Source organism: Aegilops tauschii, chromosome 6, assembly GCF_002575655.3.
Source record: "Aegilops tauschii subsp. strangulata cultivar AL8/78 chromosome 6, Aet v6.0, whole genome shotgun sequence".
Classification (NCBI taxonomy): domain Eukaryota; kingdom Viridiplantae; phylum Streptophyta; class Magnoliopsida; order Poales; family Poaceae; genus Aegilops; species Aegilops tauschii.
Genome location: NC_053040.3, coordinates 190,511,554 through 190,532,584, shown reverse-complemented (window position 1 = coordinate 190,532,584; position 21,031 = coordinate 190,511,554). Strand labels below are relative to the sequence as shown.

At 45.9% G+C, this 21,031-nt stretch overlaps 2 protein-coding genes across 2 annotated transcripts; both read right to left on the bottom strand.

Moving 5' to 3' along the window:
* Positions 1-1,965: 1,965 nt before the first annotated feature.
* On the bottom strand, positions 1,966-3,391 carry LOC141025953 (uncharacterized). The gene is made up of 4 exons (XM_073501885.1): positions 3,045-3,391; positions 2,819-2,840; positions 2,292-2,385; positions 1,966-2,195 (listed from the first exon to the last, which is right to left on the bottom strand). The coding sequence occupies exons 1-4, from the start codon at positions 3,389-3,391 to the stop codon at positions 1,966-1,968; spliced, it is 693 nt and encodes a 230-aa protein (XP_073357986.1).
* Positions 3,392-6,752: 3,361 nt separating this feature from the next.
* LOC123494483 (protein FAR1-RELATED SEQUENCE 11-like) lies at positions 6,753-9,648 on the bottom strand. Its single transcript, XM_073501884.1, has 4 exons — positions 9,622-9,648; positions 7,422-7,697; positions 7,204-7,301; positions 6,753-7,068 (listed from the first exon to the last, which is right to left on the bottom strand). Exons 1-4 carry the CDS (start codon positions 9,646-9,648, stop codon positions 6,753-6,755), a joined length of 717 nt encoding a protein of 238 aa, XP_073357985.1.
* Between the last annotated feature and the right edge of the window lie 11,383 nt (positions 9,649-21,031).

Sequence of the window (21,031 nt, the reverse complement as noted above, 5' to 3'; positions counted from 1 at the left end):
TTATTTTCATCTGTCCCAACCTAAGTTAGGCCTTTATAGTTTTTGTATTCTCATTTTAGTGCACTTATGGTTTAGTGCTGTGTGAACTGAATTGTAATTTCATACAGCGTACGGTTTTGAAATTTGGTGTGACAGTTGTGTGAGTGGCCTGACTGTTCCTGCTTTTTTAGTACTGATGTCATATGTATGTTTGAACAGAGTTTTTTTTGGGCGGATTGAGATTATTTATGACAAAATCGTTCGTTGAGGTGTGGACAGGTTTTATATAAATAAGAAATTTAGCAAAATTGACAAAGAAAAACTATTTCAACTTCTTGCATTTTAGTAGTTGATGTAGTCAGATTTTATATAAATAATAAATTTAGCATAATTGACAAAGAAAATCTATTTGAACTTCTTGGATTTTAGTAGTTGAACTTGTCAGATTTTATATCAATAAGAAATTTGGCATAATTGACAAACATTATCTATTTGAACTTCTTGCATTTTAGTAGTTGAACTTGAAAGTAATATTTAATTTGGTGTTTTAAATTATGTACATTTAACAGATAGGCTATTAAGTTCTCTGATTTTTAGAGTTTCATTGTTTTTGTATCATATTTTTTCCTTTTTTTATCATCCGTGGTGTAGAGCTAAAATTATTTTTATTTATATTTTTCGTATTTAAAGTTATTGCCTGCGAACTAGTATTTGAACTTTTATATTTTCAGTTTTGAAATTTTTTCTTGTAGTTTATTTTTTTGCCCTATGCTCCGGTTTGTTTAACTGGGCCTATTGGTGGGGTGTTTGTAGACGATGGAGGCTATTGGGCCATTTTCCGGCCCAAATGGCCCGCGCGGGCGTTTTGGGCACTACTGGATGTGCGTGTGCTCTGGGTTTAGTCCCACCTCGCTAGTTGGGGGGGCTCTAGACCTGTTTATAAGCGTGGCCGAGGCTCATTGGTCGAACTCCTCTGAATACTTACCTGAGCGCTTATACATGGCGCTCGCCCTCTCTCATGACCTGTGGGCCCTGGTCAGCTGGCCCTGCGTTGTGTGGATTACTAGGGATTCGCCCACGGGCTCGAGTTCAAGTATCTAACAGCGTCTGGGCCTGCGCCTGTCCTTGGGCGGTCATTTTTTTTTGTTTGTTTGAATCTAGTACTTGACTCCACCAGTAACTTGGACTGATACTTTTTGTTCTAGTTCTTGTGAGTTTTGTGTAAGTGTTATCTTTTTCATTTGAGTTTTCCGCCTTCTTTTTTGTTTTTGTTTTTGTGATTATTCTCAAGGGTCTTCTGCTTCAGCACTATGGTACTTGCGTGTAGACTAAGTTTTACTGATAGTTCATTCATAGTAGCACTTATGTTCTTAGTCTGACATTTGGGGGGGGTTACGAACTGATGCTTCTTTGTACTTTTTATTGTAGTAAGTATGTACTGTCCGATCAAGTGTACTAGTATTGTCATTCTTAGTCTGCAAGTGACCAACATAAGTGTGTGCTGATGCTTCTCAACTTTTTCTGTTGTAGTACTTGTTAATTTTCTAGCAGCTACATATGAATGAGAATAGTACATGAAGTACTAAGAATTTCTGCTTCAACTTTTGAAGCGTTGTTAAGCAACTCAAATTATACTGATTGTTTTCAACGTTATGTTTTCTATACAATACTGAATCGAAACTACACTTGGAACAACGTTGTGTGATTAGTTGATTCATAACTAGTACTTTAGAGCAGCCACAAAGTTCCATTCAGAAGCTACTTTGAATTTGAAATGATGGATTAACAAAACACGAAGCTACCAAACTTATATAATGAGATAAGCAAAACAATGTACTTGATGACATAAGTAAACTTGTTCAACCATGACAAGCACGGCATAATCATGCTGGTTCAACCCAACAAGAGTAAACTACGAATTTGAAACAACAAGATAAAAGGCAAGCACAAGCGGAAGCAAAACGAAGGCAGCGCTTTGATGTATCTTCATCCCCAAAAGGGGCGGTCGTAGTAGTTGTCAGCCTCCCGCTCTTTTGCAATTTCCCAACCATTTGTGATGTTGTCGATCATGTTCCATGACTTGTATGCGGCGTACGCATCTACTCCTGCGTACTCGATGAGGTTGTCTGGCAGCGGGCCGATCCCCCACAGTTTGTGGTCTTCTTGCGTCTTGATGTTCTTCTTCATGCCTTCGTAGAATGGGTGGATGACGTTGGCTGCAACATAATTCAAGGAGTCTTACTCCTTTCCGGTGTATGGAACTCTCCAGAGGCGCTATATGTCGATGTACTTGTTGCGGTTGATCTCCAAACCAGACATCCTCAGCTTCTCTTTGTCGCTTTCAATGCTGAAACCGGCAAATGTGAACAACCTCTCATGCTGCAGCATCTCGTTCAGGCGGTGGGCCTGCAAGGGGAGAGACATTTTGAAAATTAGCATTACTTTGATGTTTGAATTCTTCATTTTTGTTTTGTTTTACAAGCGATGAATCCATGAAGTAGATGCTTATATAGTGTAATTAATGGATGAATGTACTTCAGAAACTAGTAAACAAAGTTCTGAAATTAAATTCAAGTACATCATGTTATCTTTCTTTTTGGATTATACATAGTTTCAGTCAATGTTGTATGTGATGCTTTAGTAGTAGTTTAGTTTACTTTTGTTGAATAGGATAACACATAACCAGTGCTTCACCAAGTCCTTAGTTTTTTTTGCTTATGAAAATAACATTAGACAAAATTCAGAAAATACTTCACTACATCAAGTTCAGAAACATCTTTTTAATACATCGAGTACATAAACTACACTATCGGATCAAGATCAGAAACTACACTAGTACATCAACTTCAGAAATTAATCTCCTGCAAGATTTTCCAAATAGTAATCCAGTGCATCAGGTTCAAAAATACATTTATAGTGTATCTACTTGAGAAAATGCAGTAGTGCATCCACTTTCACAAACCACAATAGTACATCTAGTGGGGAAACAAGTTTGATGAAATTTTTAGGATACGGTACTAATTAAACAGATGAGCCAAACAGGGCAAATGAGTAGGATGGGTCACCATTTTGCGGCCGCTGTGATGTGGTACACCAAGCAGAGTTCCTCGACGCACAACTGCAGGACTGCTGCCATCTGGGGAGGTTCGTCTTCGCTGGTGTAGTGCACACCAACGCCGACGATCCTACGATGCGAGCCACCAACCTTCCTCCAGAGCTTCGAGATCATCTCGTCGGCCTTGTCTGGTTCGCTGGTGCAGATGATCTCCAGCGTCTCCTTGCCGTGGAGCTCAACCCCTATGAGGGTTTTGGTGTACTCGCGCTTCTCGCCGGGGACGTGAACGTCGACGAGGTTGCTGCTCTTGTACGACGTCTCGCCATGATGACGCTTGGCAGACGGTTCCTCCGCCATCGCCCTCCTCGGTGATTGTGGGCTTGGGAGAGAGAAGTTTGTGGTTTGTGTGCAGTGGAGATGGAAGCGGCAATGGTGGTTTCTGGGAATGAGGCGGACATGGAAGAGAATAGGGTATTTTGCAGTGCGTCGACGGGGATGTGTGGGAGGTGGTTCGTCGGGGGCGTGGGGTCGCCGTTTGTAGTCCCTTGTGGCAACCGCCCAGTGGCTGGCGCGGGCGGTGGCCTGGAAGAACCAACCGTCCAAGCCAATTTGTTTGCCAGGGTATTAATCTGGTCGCACTGAGTAGCCTTGTCAAGCTGTACTTACCAGCTGCTTATCCCACTTGCTCGTCTCAGGGTCGGTGATGATGGCATTTTACTGTCGCACTGATCCATCTTGTCAAGCTGTACTTATCAGATGCTTATCCCACTTGCACGTGTCAGGGTTGGTGATGATGGAGGTTTGTAATCCTCTACTGTGGGTACTTTGACTGGTGATTGTAGTGTAATTGAACTTACCGAATACCAGTCAGACTATGTGTGTCATGCTAATGTTTTTAGAACATTTTTTGTTTATTCGAAAGGATTGTTTATATCAAGATAATATTTGAAAGTATTTCTTACAGATAAATTAGTTTTTCATCAGTACAGGTGTATTATATTTGCCTTTGCTTGAGGTAATTATTTTTATGTGCTGATGGACTTTCTAAACTAGGACTAGCAGAAGCAGACATAGCTTGTTTTTGAAACGATGTTTTTTGAGGTGTTCACGGGTGTGTTTGGTTACTATGCCTTGTACTGACGAGTGAGAATTATCGGTACTGATGTACTATGAGAGTTTAAATTTTCCTTAACATATTTTTGCTGAGTTACTGGTCGACAGTAGTGTTGGCGTTACATAAATCCAGATAAGTTTTTTGAAATGTATTTGTGACTGCATTCAAAAGGATTATCAAATGGTTTACATAATAATGTCACTTGTCCAGCGGGCACAAATCACTAATTATATCTTAACTATAGCACTGATCGAGAAATCGATGATAAAGCTAAATAAGTTTTGGTAACGACAGTGTTTCTGATATGTTTCCTCATTGTGTACCAAGGCAACTGAGAGTACAAGCTTATTTTTTCAGTTGACGCAGCAGCATAACCACTATGGATTCTTCAGTCTTGAGCTCCTCCTAACTGGCCCCGAATGTTGTCCCTTGCCGGCGCCCTTTCCTACTTGAGCCTTGGTAGCTTCATCGTCAGTTTCAGTTTCCTCGTCCCCAACATTGTCATCTTCATTGTCTTCGTCTGATTGGTCGTCATTCTCGTCAAACTCTTCTTCTTCATCCTCTTCTTTTGATTATTTTGGAACTCTGGACTTTGCCCTGTTTCTGTTCAGCACCACTGACCTCCTTGCCCACTTTGCACGTGCGGCATTAGGTCCGTCAGTTCCCCCACACTTGCGGCAAGTGTAGTTGTTACGTGTGTCGTCTCCATTGGTAGAAACCTGGGCGGCTCCAATCTGCTTCTGTGGCTTTTGCTTGTTGACAGTGGCACCTGTGCGGAGTGGGCATGTGCGGTAATTATGGTTGGTCACGACGTTGCAGAATCCGCATGCCCTTATCCCGAGAGGTTTGCCGTCTGGGCCAAATTCCACGCGCCTGATGCGGCGTGGTGGCTTTTTGGCTGCTACTTTTGCTGCTTGCGTCTTACTTTTCCTCCCCTTTGTGTTTGGGAATATGGGTGGTTTAATCACCCTTTCTTGCTGCTACTGGTAGGATGTCCTGTTGTCATGTCATTCGCCTACAGCACCATCAATCTCATGATCTTGCATGTGAGTATGTTGCTGCTCTTGATTGTGCACATGGGCAAGCTCTGGTTGCTGTTGCAAATCTTCCTCATTGTCAAATGGGTCAATAGCTCCTAGATGGTTCATCTCGGATAACATTGTAGCAATATCCTGCTCAATGGCTTCATTGTCCGCGACACCTCCGTTTTCAGCAGAATGCATGGCGTCGAGTTCTTGTTCAAGTTTGTCCATGACGACCCGTGACCTCGCCATTTTCTCTTGGCTTCTCATGATTTTTCTGTGCACCCTCATGTTCAGCGTCAGCAGTGAGCTTTCAATGCAGTATTGGGATGCCTTGTTTGACACTACTGTCCTCAAGTCATTTATGTTGAATGTTGGCTGGATGTTCGGGCGTTCGGTGTATATCCTGAGGATGTATTTCTCTGGGACGCTGGTAGCCTTAATTATCTACATCATGCACAGGACATGCACGCAGAAAATACCTGTATTTTTTTGAAGAGGTGCATGTTTTTTGTCATTTCATTCAAACAAAAACTTTGCAAAAAAAAGTAGTATAGTATGTAACATCTTTTTTTAGTCCTCACCTATGTGGTCCCATAGCTTGCACTTGCACTCATATGTTTCTCCCACGGGGTATGCAACCACCTGGAACGCATGCTGAGCCCACGCAGACAGTTTTTGTGGGTTGTTGTAGCGCACGAGGTACTTTGTGGGCTCTTCTGTCTCTGTCGCCATGAAGAGTGCGCTTAGTTTTAGCCTTTTTCTGATCTCGCTGTACACAGCTCGTGAGTAAAGCTTTGCCATCTGGGTGTCAAACCCATAGAAGGTCAGTGTGTTTTGTTCCTTCTGCCCATGCAAGAATGATGACCAAATTATTAGTTTTCTCACAGCAAAAACTTGTCTAACTAATAAAGTTTTACTTTAGTAAGCATGTTATTTTGTCTTACGATTGGTGATAGAGCTATACCCGGTTACCCATTGTCTCCTGGTTCTTTGTCTGTCTCCTGGTTTTGACGTAGGAGTTTACCTGGCTGACAAACCGGTGGAGGTTTCGTCTCTCACTTACGAAGTTCTTCTTGAGCACATAGTTCATGCTCTTACTTTGTTGTGTGGATGTCATTTTGGCGCAGAAAATTTCTTTGAAGTAGGATGATATCCATCTCTCAAGCTCGTTCCACATGCCCACCATCGTGGCATCATCATGGAGGTTGTACCTATCCATGAGTCTTTTCGAGGCAGCCTCAAACTCAGTTGGCATGAGGGGCCAGTTGAGGATTGATGTGAATTCATCCTTAAATTCTTTGTACAGGTTGTACAGGTATGCGAGGTGTTCCCTGTACTTCTTCATAATGTGCCAGCGGCACAGCTTGTGTACTTTGTTCTTGAAAGCATCTAGGATTGCCAAAGCCATTGCCGGGCACTGGTCTGGTAATGAGAACTGACACAACATTTTTACTATGTTATTTTCCTTTTTTGGGTGGTGGGGGTGGTTGGGGTGGGTTTTGGCGGTTGTACCTGTGAGGATGCATGTAGGAGCCTTCCCTCTCGTGCACCTTAAAAATGTCTTGAACAGCCATCTGAATCAATCTGCATCCTCATCTCTTATCAGGGTGAAACCAAAGAATGTAGTCTGTAAGTGGTTGTTAGTACCCACAAACACCCCAAGTGGCATACGGTACTTGTTGGTCTTATATGTGGTGTCAAACGTTACGCAGTCACCGAAGTCTTGATACGCCCCTCGGCAGCTTGTGTTTGCCCAGAATATGTTCTTAACTCTGTCGGACTCATCAAGTTGCAGGTCACAGAAGAATTCCCTGTTTATAGCTTTCATCTCCCTAAAGAAGTTGACAGTCTTTAGGACATCGTCCACATCATCCATCCTTGAATTCTTTGCTTTGCTGCATATTAAAAGTGAACAGTCAGTCAAAAATGCATGTTGAACTGGCGTCAGGTCATGCGTTGCATAATATGTTTGTAGTGACAGAGGAAAAAGACGGAGGGGGTTTATGGGATGAGAACAAGTTTGTACTTACAGGTTAATCAGGTCTTTGGCATTCATCTCGAGGAAGTAGCTACCGGGTTCATCACCGCCCAGTATGCTCATGATTTGTGCATGTTCAATGCATTTGAACTACAGGTACTTGACGTACTCCAAGATTGTTTTGTCAAAGTTTTTGTGGGAGTGCAAGAAGACAAGCATTTGGGGGGTGAGTTGTAGCATGTGGTTGTGTTCCCAGACTATCTCTTTTACGACAAGTGTTCCATCCTTTTCCCTCTTCAGCCTCATTTTAGCCCCGTAGTTAGTCCTGGTTGTCATCTTGTTCCGCTGTCTATTTGCTTCTGACACCTTCAATTCATAGACTCCATAGCACGTGCAACAAAGGTAGACTCTGGTCTCAACCTTGGGGCCTTCCCTGACAGCAAAAACCGCGTGCTTTGCATAGACGTTGTAGAAGTCCTTTGCTTCTTTGAAAGTTTCAAAGCACATCTCTAGCCTTGGCAGAACGTAAGCTTCAATGTTAGGTGGCTGCACGCAACAGTGAGCAAACAAAAACACAGTTATGAAAATGTTAGATGGGGTGGTCATAGTACCATGGTATGGACTGTTCTTGTATGTTTTTTTCTGAATGGATACTTACATGTGTATAGCTCTGTGCTGCCTCCGGTGTTTGCTGTTCACCCTGGTGTATGGGCGCGGCTGGTGTCACCCTTGGCACATGCAGCAATGCTTCTCTTGGGCAGACTAAGGCATAGCCTAGTGGTGGGAAGGGGCTGATGCCTTCCCACCCACACAGGTTCAAGGCATGGTACTTGCAATTTGGATTTGTTGCACCAATTATACTGTAGGGGGTTCCCTTACAATCTTTCTGTCAAAAAAATGCTTCTCTTGGAGGGAGCAATGTTGAAGAAGCTCTCCGTATCTCATTGTACGGCCGTCTCCCCTCAGATTCGTTGTGAGGTTGCTCCTGTCTATATGGCTCATATCTTGTACTTTCCACCCGGCTAGAGTGGCCAAAATTTCTGTCTCTTTGGGCTGGTCTTCCCGTCGCAACCGCTTTTGCAGCACGGATGATTGAGGTTGACGGAGCGATTGGAAGCCTGTGTGTCCTTGCCTTTCTGCATGTGCTAGGGAAGGAAAACATTTGTCGTTGGGAAAATTGTTGACCTTGTTGCAACCCAGCAGTGGCAAAGCTTGTATTCCCAGATTTTGGTGTTTGCTGCATAGAAGAACCTATCCGTGCTTCTGATGATTCTGGTGTAGCTTGAAATATGCCTGTATTGTTGAAGTATCCAGGTGCTATTTCTGGTGTTACCCAACCAGGCGGTGCCCCATATCTGCTTGGCTCATCAAACCCTCGCTGCGTGTGCCGCCTTGCGTGTTTCTGCAATGACATTCAACAGTTTTGGGATTAATCTTTTCTGCATTTTTCTCGTATACATGCTATGGGTAACATGTCATGCACTGAAGGCAATGTACAAGTTGAACTTGCATCGCTGGCCGTTATTAAACTTTGTTCTCTATTTTGTTTCTGGCTTAGTTTTCAGTCGAACTGATGAACGTACATGTTCAGCACTGATGTACTGATTTTTAGCACTGCCTGTAAACTAAACATTGAAGTTCATCTGTTATGGAATGTTTTTTATCTTTCTGCCTATAACTGATGCATAAACATTTGGTGCACTGCTTGCAAACTGAACATTGAACTTCAGATATGTATGGATAAGCATATATATATATATATATATATATATATATATATATATATATATATATATAACTGATGCATGTCTTCTCTTTTTTTCATCTATGACTTATGCAACTACACTAGAAGTACTTCTAGTTTATGTATCATTGAACTTACTGTGTAACAAGTGTATATTTATTTTAACAACATTCTTTTACTAGTTCGAACTGGCGCAACTACACGGCATGCACTAGTAGAAATAACATCATACAACTTGTAGTGGTAGCTGAACCTTATATAAAGCCTAGTAGCTACTTGGACTGATGCATAAGTTTATGTTTTTTGGCTTGAACTGAAGCTAGCATATTAGAGGTACTGACAGTAACCTTGACATCCAAACTGTGGATCAAGTAGCAGGGGTGTAATGAACTGATGCAAGCAATTTTGCAATGTACTATCTGCTTCTGCATCATAGGAACATGTGTCACTGATGCAGCACACATGTAGTATTGATGAATCTGATAGTGTAACATGTAGGCAGATCATAGTGTGTGCAATTATTAAACTGAATCTTCTTCATTGCAGGACTGATGAACTAATGAACTGAACACAAATGTGGTATTTTTCTTCAGGCAAACCCAGACATGAAAACATTTTTTGAACTGATTCAATTTTTTGAGGAAAATTAGTGTGGGAAGCAGACATCACCTCCAGTGGCATGTTCTTGGATCTGACTTCTTCTTCTTCCTCTCGTGGGCGGCGTACTGGCATGTTCTTGGGAGGCGGCGCCATTGATGTAGGCAAGGAGCTCGGGGAGACAACGACGCTCCTGCTTGTGGTGGATGTCCAGCGATGAGGTCCGGGGAGGCAGCTGCTGGCGGGGATCACGGCCCAGACGAAGGAGCCCCGGCGAGGGAGGGAGACAGTAGGCGTGAATCACGGGCCCGGCGAAGGAGCCCCGGCGAGGGAGGGAGGCGGCTGGCACGGATCACGGCCCCAGCAAAGGATCCTGGCAAGGGAGGGAGGCGGCTGGCGCGAATCACGGCCCCAGCGAAGGATCCGGGCGAAGAAGGGAGGCGACTGGTGCGGATCATGGCCCCGGCGAAGGATCCCGGTGAGGAAGGTGATGGCGGCGGTGGATCCGTCGCCGGCCAGTCACGGTGCCGCGGGCTCCCTCGCTCCGGCTGCCGCCATCGCTGGCTCGCCCGCGACGGCTGCCTCCGGCCGAAGAAGGCGGGTTGGGTTCGGGCTGGCTCGGGGGGATTCTACTGTGTAGGCGCGTCGCGTATATAGGGTCGGGGGGTAACAGAATATTATTCTGTTACGGGTAACAGAATAGTCCAGCCCTATATATATTTACTTATATTTATATTTATAGGGGATGTACACTATACGTAATCATAGGTTATCAGTAGGATTTTTTTGCAAAACTATCTTTTTTCCTGCCGGCATGCTTATTTTGGATTTAGACAAACATGATTTCCTAGATGCACATTAGCGTCCACACATCTTCTTTCCCACTTGCACTATCACATAGTCTCGATCCCCTTTCTCCTTTCACCCGTTGACTCCAAAATTGCTGCCACCGGATGAGCTTGGTCGTCCTCACCATCAGCCACGACAGCAGCTCGACTCATTTGTGCCGCCGCAGGTGACCATCTACAGCAAGTGGTTTAGCTCCTCGTACAACTCCTCGGTCTCCCTAGGTCCAAGGAGCATATCTGCAAGGGAGCAGGTGAGATCATCGATCTGCATGGTGTCGTCCCTATCAGTGTCCGTGTAGTTGATTTGGGCGTGGATTATTTCTCTCGCTACTATCTTGGATCCAGCTCGATTATGAGGATGGAAGCAAGTCTTCCCCAAGTGCGAGGCAGACGCATCGTGGCTATTCCCACTTGATGCTACCCAGCAAGTCGTCGTCATCCTCCACTGCGTCAACATTCTTGGAAGTTCAAACTTCGAGCTCCAGGTCCCCGTTTTTCCTTATCCTGACTCTTTCATATTTATAATGTAATTTAGGAAATGTCTGTTGGTGGAATTTTTTTCTTCATTTTCCTTTAAAACTTGGGGAAACATGTGATTCTGTTTTTAAATGCTCTATTGTGACGCCCCCGATTCAATCATACACTAATCATGCACGCAAACGTGTACGATCAAGATCAGGGACTCACGGGAAGATATCACAACACAACTCTAAAACATAAATAAGTCATACAAGCATCATAATACAAGCCAGGGGCCTCGAGGGCTCGAATACAAGTGCTCGATCATAGACGAGTCAGCGGAAGCAACAATATCTGAGTACAGACATAAGTTAAACAAGTTTGCCTTAAGAAGGCTAGCACAAACTGGGATACAGATCGAAAGAGGCGCAGGCCTCCTGCCTGGGATCCTCCTAACTACTCCTGGTCGTCGTCAGCGGGCTGCACGTAGTAGTAGGCACCTTCGATGTAGTGGGAGTCGTCGTCGACGGTAGCGTCTGGCTCCTGGGCTCCAGCATCTGGTTGCAACAACCAGGTAGAATGGAAAGGGGGAAAAGAGGGAGAAAAGCAACCGTGAGTACTCATCCAAAGTACTCGCAAGCAAGGAGCTACACTACATATGCATGGTTATATGTGTAAAGGGCCATATCGGTGGACTGAACAGCAGAATGCCAGAATAAGGGGGGATAGCTAGTCCTGTCGAAAACTACACTTCTGGCAGCCTCCATCTTGCAGCATGTAGAAGAGAGTAGATTGAAGTCCTCCAAGTAGCATCGCACAGCATAATCCTACCCGGCGATCCCCTCCTCGTCGCCCTGTTAGAGAGCGATCACCGGGTAGTATCTGGCACTTGGAAGGATGTGTTTTATTAAGTATCCGATTCTAGTTGTCATAAGGTCAAGGTACAACTCCGGGTCGTCCTTTTACCGAGGGACACGGCTATTCGAATAGATAAACTTCCCTGCAGGGGTGCACCACATAACCCAACACGCTCGATCCCATTTGGCCGGACACACTTTTCTGGGTCGTGCCCAGCCTCGGAAGATCAACACGTCGCAGCCCCACCTAGGCACAACAGAGAGGTCAGCACGCCGGACAAAATCCTATGGCGCAGGGGTCTGGGCCCATCACCCATTGCACACCTGCACGTTGCGAACGCGGCCGAAAGCAGACCTAGCCTAGTAGGCGTTCCAGTCCAATCCGGCGCGCGCCGCTCAGTCGCTGACGTCACGAAGGCTTCGGCTGATACCACGACGTCGAGTGCCCATAACTGTTCCCGCGTAGTTGGTTAGTGCGTATACACCAAATGGCCAGACTCAGATCAAATACCAAGAACTCATTAAGCGTGTTATTTTGAAGTAACCGCGGACGCCGTCCAGGGCCAGGCCCACCTCTCGCGTAGGAGGTCTCAACCTGCCCTGTCGCTCCGCCACAAAGATCCACTCGCGGGTACTCCTACGAGCCGACCCGACTTTAGTCACCACAGGTATCATGTATAGAGTATATAAGTATATACCCGTGATCACCGCCCAAGTGATCACGGCCCGATAGTATAGCACAGTAGACGGACAAGAATGTAGGGCCACTGATGGAAAACTAGCATCCTATACTAAGCATGTAGGATTGCAGGTAAAGGTAACAACAGTAGTAGCAAGGACAGGCTATGCATCAGGATAGGATTAACGGAAAGCAGTAACATGCTACACTGCTCTAATGCAAGCAGTATAGAGAAGAATAGGCGATATCTGGTGATCAAGGGGGGGGGGGCTTGCCTGATTGCTCTGGCAAGAAGGAGGGGTCGTCAACAGCGTAGTCAGTCGGGGCACCAGCAGCGGCGTCGGTCTCGTAGTCTACCGGAGAGAAGAGGGGGAAGAAACAATGAATACAATGCAAACAGATGCATAACGATGCATGACATGACAAAGCGTGAGGCTAGGTGTGCCCAAACGCGGTACTAGGTGATACTGGCGAAGGGGGGAAACATCTGGGAAAGTATTCCCGGTGTTTCGCGTTTTCTGACAGATGGACTAGAGGTGAAATGTTGCAGGTTCACGATGCTAGGGACGTGTGGTGAACGAACGGGCTGCGTATCCGGATTCGTCTCGTCGTTCTGAGCAACTTTCATGTAGAAAGTATTTTCATCCGAGTTACGGATTATTTTATATGATTTTCTAAAGATTTAATCATTTTCTGGAATTACTTAAATTAACAGAAAAGGAATATGACATCAGCATGATGTATGAGTGACGTCAACAGTCAACAGTCTGGTTGACTGGTCAAAACTGACACGGGGGACCCACCTGTCATAGACAGTGGGTTAAACAGAGTTCAAACTAATCTAAATTTAGTTAGTAAAACTACTGGGCCCACCTGTCAGTGTCTAATTAACTAAACTAATAGTTTTAATTATTAAAATATTTTCGTTAGGGGATTAAGCGGTGGGGCCCGCACGTCAGTGGCTGGGGCCTGCCCAGTCAGCACAGTTGACCAAGTCAACTGGTCAACAGGGGACCAGGGGCCCCACTGGCAGTGACACAGGGGGTGGCCCCAGGTGTACCACGTCGACGGCCAGCGCCGGAGTTGCGCCGGCGAGCTCTCCGCGGCGGCGAGTTCGCCGGAGAGGCTCGGATCTTTGCTACAGAGCGCCAAATCATGCGTTTTCACCTGCGTTCAAACGCTGACGCTGCCGCGCGTCGAGTGGTGCCACTGGACCGACCGGAGATGGCCGGAACAGGGAGCTGCAAGGTCGCCGGCGTCAGTGGTCTACGGTAGCTCGGCGAAAACGAAGAACTAGCGCGCGCATAAACAATCTAAAGCGCTAGGCCGCACCACTGGAGTGCCCCGAGCTCGATGGTGTGCTCGGACATCCATGGCATCGAAGGAAGCGACGACGATGAGCGGCACGGCGGAGCTGCGTTCGGTCGTCCACGGCGGCGATGTTATGCGCAGCAGAACGAGGGGGAGGCAGGGGGAGGACGTGTGGTGCTCACCGTGCGGGCGCAAGGAGGCCCCGTGAGTGAACGGGAGCGCAGAGGGAGGCCGCGGTCGACGGGAATCACTGGCGGCCGAGGCGGAAGGGGACGAGGTGGATCCGGCGCTGTGGTGCCTCCCGGCTCCAATGGCGGGCACTGGTCGACGTGGAGGACGACGACGGACGCCTACGGCATGTCGGGGGTGCAGGGCGATGACGGTGGCCGCCGGGACGACGGAGAACGGCGGCAAGCACGCTCGGGCAGTGGGGAGAGAGGGAGCGGCGTGGATCTGAGGGGAGAGGGAGAGGCGCAAGAACGGAGGGCGAGAGTGGGGGCGAGTGGGAGGCGGGATCGAGGAGGTGGGGGCGTGGCGGCCTTATCCTCTCCTCGACGCCGGCGAGGGAGGTCCGGTGGCGACGCGCCCCTGTTCCGAACCGGGTCAGGGGAACAGGGAAGGGAGACGAGGCAGGGGGCTGGGCCGGCGGTTGGCCAGCTGGGCCAGGTGGGCCGGTCTGGCTTGTGAGCTGAACCGCCTGGTCCAGTGAGGGGGGGTTCTTTTTCTTTTCTTTTCTTTATTTTTCTTTTCTGTTTTATTTCACTTTAAAATACTTAGGCACTTTCTAAAAAATGTTTTCTCCACAATAATTACCAGTGCAATATTTGGCACCCACCGAACATTTTTGTTTTGACTTTTGAAAACTTTGGGTGTTTGTCACTAATTCATTTTTTTGAATTTGAAATGTTTTGAACTAACACTTGATTAGCAACAGTAACAGAGATGACATGGCATCATCAGGAGAGTTTTACTGTAGCCTAATTATCCGGGTGTTACATCTATAAGTGTTGAATGAGGTAGGTACTAATAAGTTCGTGAAATTTAAAAAATGTAAGTACATGTCTGAGTGAATTTGCGTCGCCGCCAAAAAATTAGCAAAATTTGCTAATGTTGTGGAAGATTGACATAATTTTTTTATCGATTTATTTACTTTATTAAATTGACTATGAGTTTAGAGTGTATTTATATACTATATTTATATCCATTTTATCATCTTAACTACTGGCTGCTCTTGGAATTCACATGGATTGACTTAAGGTGAAGGTGCTAAATGATGATAGTAAGTCTTGAATGCCAAATACATCTTAAGGTGTAGTTTTAATTTTTTATGCTCCCTCCACTTTTTCGGCCTTGGGACTGGTGTTGGCAGTGTTAGGCCCCCTACCCATATTATTGTTCAACAAACTTAAGAATAAATTAGAGCATTTGTGATTAGCAATAGTTTAAATATTTTCAAAAGACAAATGAAGATATGGTAATTGGTATGAAAACAGGTCTGATTGCATTCTACAATGTCCCGATGCTCCCACTATTGGTTTGCTCTAAATAATAAGCATGCAGAAGCAGATATCACATAATATAGATTGTCGATGGTTTGTAGCAATGAACTATTTCCACCAAATGTCGATTCATGTTTACTTTGGCACTGTTGGAGACCATATTCGTACTTCCATATCATGTTAGCATAGTGAAGTCAATTTGTCCTTTTGGGATAGTTTACAATGCACTAAATTTCTATATATGCAATTCTTATGTAATAGGCTAGTCTGCTCAGCTAGTGAAAGAAGTGTCATCTGAAAGTGTGTTATTTGTTTATACCATTAGAATATTTATACTAAATCAACGACAATATGGAACGGAGGAAGTATGTTCTTGACCACATCATCCTCATTGCTATCTTCATCATTTACCATTACTTGCAGTCCATCCCTTTTTGTGACTCTTGAGAAGGCTACATATAGTTGTCCATGTGTGAAAACTTGTTTAGATAGATGTAGTTCTACCTTGTTTAGAGATTGCCCCTGGCCTTTGTTGATAGTCATAGGAAAGCAAACCGATATAGGATAGTGTCTCCTTTCTAGAACGAACGGCCGTACAGATTCGGTTGGTGACATGACTATTCTTGGAATATATACCATATACCCTACATGTGTTCCTGTTATTATCTATGCTTTGATGAATTTTGTTCGAAGTTGAAATTGTCATCCTTGCACAATTCCATAATCCATCACTTTGGTTGATATTACGCAGGAGCATCACAGGTATTCCAACTTTTAATTTGAGCTCGTGATTTAGGATTCCGGGAAACAATAATCTATTCAGTAATTGTGCTGGATATAACATTTCCGTCTCTATATTTATGGTTGTTGCTTTGCATACTGTGTTGCAGTTTAAGTAAGTTTTGTCTTCACATTGTAGCCGATCCATTATATACTCATTTATATCGCGAACTGTTTTCGTTCCTCAGACATAATATTGCTCTTCTAAGAAATATCGCTTTCGATACTACCACTGTTGCAAATTTTGATATGCTTTCCACGATTATTATTTTTATCATTTCCTTTCTTTAGTGGTATGCCACATTGTATTTTTACCATCTCCCCACCTTCTGATGTTGTATTTTTTCCAGCACTAATATTCAGAATCCGCTCTGCGAATTTTGATACCTGTCGCGGGATATCCGCAGCCACCTATGGGACCGGGTGTCCCCTTGCTGGTTCGGCGGGGGACATCGCGTTGCACAAAGAGCAGACCAGCGCACGGCAGATAGAACACAAGAAATTTACCCAAGTTCGGGCCGCCGCGAGGCGTAAGACCCTACTCCTGCTTTGGTGGATTGATGGTGGAAATGAACGTGGTGGTGCGTGGTACACTTGCCCGGCAAGGCATGCCTCAGGGCTACCGTGACCACAAGCGTATGGTGGCTTGGGTTTTGTCAAGCTTCCAAACCTCTAACCCCCTCCTACGATTGCCATGGGCCTCCTTTTATAGATTAAGGGGTCACCACATTGGTAAAACAGTCATTACCCACTGATATGATAGCAGACAGAGCTATCATAACTAACCGTGTGGGCTGACAGGGTGCATTAAATGCACCGCTCGGTGTCACATCACTAGCTGCCCGGCAAGGCCTGCCGGGCTTATCTTGTCAACTCCGCATCTGTTCTCTTGACACGTCGCTGGACGGGTGTCACCTGTGGGTTTCTTCTGTAGGAGATGGCTGCCATGTGGCAAATGCTGCCACTTAATCATTGGGGAGAGAGGGAGCGGCGTGGATCTGAGGGGAGAGGGAGAGGCGCAAGAACCGAGGGCGAGAGTGGGGGCGAGTGGGAGGCGGGATCGAGGAGGCGGGGGCGTGGCGGCCTTATCCTCTCCTCTACGCCGGCGAGGGAGGTCCGATGGCGACGCGCCCCTGTTCCGACCTGGGTCGGGGGAACAGGGAAGGGAGACGAGGCAGGGGGGCTGGGCCGGCGGTTGGCCAGCTGGGCCAGGTGGGCTGGTCTGGCCTGTGAGCTGGGCCGCCTGGTCCAGTGAGGGGGGGTTCTTTTTCTTTTCTTTTCTTTATTTTTCTTTTCTGTTTTATTTCACTTTAAAATACTTAGGCACTTTCTAAAAAATGTTTTCTCCACAATAATTACCAGTGCAATATTTGGCACCCACCAAACATTTTTGTTTTGACTTTTGAAAACTTTGGGTGTTTGTCACTAATTCATTTTTTTGAATTTGAAATGTTTTGAACTAACACTCGATTAGCAACAGTAACAGAGATGACATGGCATCATCAGGAGAGTTTTACTGTAGCCTAATTATCCGGGCGTTACAAATCTCCTCCACTACAAGATATCTCGTCCCGAGATTTAGGAGGTAGAAGGAAACAGTGCGGAGTATTCATCACGCAGGCGATCCTCGCGTTCCCAGGTGGCTTCATCTTCAGAATGGTGCGACCACTGGACTTTGAGGAACTTGATCGCCTTCTGATGTGTGCGGCGTTTAGCTTGGTCGAGAATGCGGACCGGATGCTCTTTATAGGAGAGGTCCTGCTGCAATTCGAGCACTTCATGATCCACTGCTCGGATTGGGTCCTTGAAGCAACGGCGGAGCTGTGACACGTGGAACACATCGTGAACCTGAGAAAGGTTCGGCGGAAGCTCCAGTTGGTATGCCACTTTTCCACGCCTTTCGAGAATAGTGAATGGGCCAATATAGCGAGGAGCTAGTTTGCCCTTGATCCCGAAGCGGTGAGCACCCTTCATTGGTGTGACTCGAAGATAAGCCTTTTCGCCAGGTTGATAGACCATGTCTTTATGATGACGATCATACTGACTCTTCTGACGCGACTGAGCAGTCTTGAGATTCTCACGAATAATGCAGACTTGTTCTTCAGCATGTTGGATAATATCTGGACCAAAGAGTGGACGTTCCCCAGTTTCTGACCAGTTCAGAGGGGTTCGGCACTTTCGCCCATATAACACTTTGAAGGGGGCCATCTTCAGACTAGCTTGATAGCTATTATTATAAGAGAACTCAGCATACGGGAGAGATTCCTCCCATTTCTTGCCGAAGGAAATAACACAAGCTCGAAGCATGTCTTCGAGAACTTGGTTGACACATTCAACTTGCCCTTGCGACTGAGGATGAAATGCAGTACTGAATGACAGATGAGTTCCCATAGCTTCTTGGAAACTTGCCCAGAATCTTGAAGTGAATAAGCTGCCCCGGTCTGAGCTGATAACCAATGGGATACCGTGGAGTGAAACAACCCTAGACATATAGAGCGTTGCCAGCTGACTAGCAGTGATCGTTTCTTTGACCGCCAGAAAATGTGCAACTTTGGAAAGCCGGTCAATGACGACAAGAATAGCATCATTACCTTTCTGTGATTTGGGAAATCCAGTGACGAAGTCCATCTCAACATGGTCCCATTTCCATTCAGGAATAGAGATAGGTTGCAGAGTTCCAGCAGGCCTTTGATGTTCTGCTTTGATACGACGGCAAACATCACACTCAGCAACATAACGCGCAATGTCTTGCTTCATATTAGACCACCAGAATCTCTGACGGATGTCTTGGTACATCTTTGTACTACCAGGATGGATACATAGAGGCGTATCATGAGCTTCTTTCATAACTTCCTGAGTCATATCCAGGTTTTTCTCTACACATGGCACCACTAGGCGGCCCTTGAAGTACAAAGTGCCATCATCAGCAATAGTGAAGAATGAGGGCTTTCCTTCTGCGAGGTAGCGCTTAATCTTGTGGGCTTCAGAGTCATATCCCTGTATTCTCTTGATGGAGTCTAAGAGATCTGGTTCGATAGCCAGGGTATTGAGGGAACCCTGGGAAACAACACGGAGGTTCATCTTGCGAAACTCCTTAGGAGGGGGAGCGAGTGCACCCGGAGGAACAATATGGAGGTTCAGTTTTCTGAATTCTTCAACAAGCGAGGGCTTAACTTTGTGAACCTGGAGGTGGTTGCAGTAAGACTTGCGGCTCAAGGCATCAGCCATTACATTAGCCTTGCCTGGCGTATAGGAAATACCCAAGTCAAAGTCTGCAACAATCTCCATCCATCTCTGTTGACGGAGGTTCAGGTCTGGCTGAGTAAACAGATACTTCAGACTTTGGTGGTCAGTGAAGATCTCGCAATGATTACCGAGAAGGTAATGTCGCCACTGCTTCAGCGCATGAATGACAGCAACAAGTTCGAGGTCGTGAACTGGGTAGTTCTCTTCATGAGGGTGCAATTGCCGAGAGGCATAAGCAATCACCTTGCGGTCTTGCATTAGGACACAGCCTAATCCTTGACGGGAAGCGTCGCAGTAAATGATGAAGTCCTTCTTAGTATCAGGTGGAGCTAGAACTGGGGCAGAAGTCAACTTGTCTTTGAGTGCCTGGAAACTTTCCTGACATTTGTCTGTCCATTGGAACTTGACGCCCTTATGCAACAAGTTAGTCAGAGGCCTGGCGATCTTGGAGAAGTTCTCGACGAATCGACGGCAATAGCTGGCGAGACCGAGAAAACTTCTGACTTGCTTAACGTTCTTGGGAGGAGTCCAATCAAGAATAGCCTGGACTCGTTCAGGGTTGACAGCAATACCATCCTTAGAGATGACATGCCCCAGATAGGTTACTTCGGGTAGCCAGAATTCACATTTGGAGAACTTGGCATATAGTTGATGCTCTCGTAGCTTTTCCAGCACAAGACGAAGATGTTCAGCATGTTCCTCTTCGTTCTTGGAAAATACCAGGATATCATCCAGATAAACCACGACGAACTTGTCAAGGTAATCCATGAATATATAGTTCATCAGACGAGAGAAGGTGGCTGGAGCATTGGTTAAACCGAAAGACATGTCGGTGTACTCGTATGAACCATATCGAGTCACGAAGGCGGTCTTTGGGATATCCTCTTCGTGAAAACGGATCTGGTGATAACCCAACCTCAAGTCGAGCTTAGAGAACACTGATGAACCCGCCAGTTGATCATACAGATCATTGATCCGAGGAAGAGGGTATTTATTCTGAATGGTAGCTTGGTTTATAGGACGGTAGTCTTGGACCAATCGGTTTGTCTCATCCTTCTTCTTGACAAAGAGAGAAGGTGCTCCCCAAGGAGAGCAACTTGGGCGGATGAATTCTTTGCGAAGGGATTTGTCGATTTCCTCCTTAAGCTCAAGGAGTTCATGCGGCGGCATCTTGTAGGGTCGCTTGGCTATAGGAGTGGTGCATGGTTTCAAGTCGATGATGAATTCAATAGCTCTAACAGGGGGAATCCCTGGAAGTTCTTCAGGAAAGACGTCGAGGAATTCACGCACGACGGGAATGTTCTCAATGCCCTCGAGTGGTGCAGCATTCAATGCATTCAATGCATAGAGCCTTGCCTCGGCATTTTGCACCAGATGAGCTTGGTAAGTAACTATTTCATCTGAAGGGTGTAGCAGATGGACGGTCTTAGTGGCGCAAACGATAGAAGCAGTATGCGCTTTTAACCAATTCATTCCCAGAATGAGATCAATGCTACAGGACTTCAGTACGATGGGAGAGACAAGAAATTCCAGTCCTTCAATTTCAACAGGAACGTCGTGACTAACCATAGAGGTTTGACATTGGCCCGCAGGGGTGTGTACCACTAGCGGAGTGTTCATCTCTTCGTATTTAATGCCATGCATGAATGCAAATTCTGCTGATATGAATGAATGGGATGCTCCTGTATCAAATAAAACGGATGCTGGTACTGAATTTACGAGGAGTGTACCCATCACAGTAGCAGGCTGGTCTTGAGCTTCATTGAGATCAACGTGGTTGGCATGAACACGACCATAAGACTTGGCATTTTTGCTGCGGGCCTGGTTGCTTCCATGGCCAGTTGCTGGAAGGGCCAGTTG

Bases quoted from the DNA above. Each gene is read 5' to 3' on its own strand.
- LOC141025953 (XM_073501885.1), bottom strand. From the start codon at position 3,391: ATGGCGGAGGAACCGTCTGCCAAGCGTCATCATGGCGAGACGTCGTAC. The intron at 2,386-2,818 runs GTACTAGTGTAG...CTCCCCTTGCAG, and splicing joins GATTAATTTCTGAAGTTGAT to GCCCACCGCCTGAACGAGAT. The intron at 2,196-2,291 runs GTTTGGAGATCA...ATTATGTTGCAG, and splicing joins AGAGAAGCTGAGGATGTCTG to CCAACGTCATCCACCCATTC.
- LOC123494483 (XM_073501884.1), bottom strand. From the start codon at position 9,648: ATGGCGCCGCCTCCCAAGAACATGCCA. The intron at 7,698-9,621 runs GTACGCCGCCCA...TGTTGCGTGCAG, and splicing joins CGCCTCCCAAGAACATGCCA to CCACCTAACATTGAAGCTTA. The intron at 7,302-7,421 runs GTAAAAGAGATA...AAGTACCTGTAG, and splicing joins AAAAGGATGGAACACTTGTC to TTCAAATGCATTGAACATGC.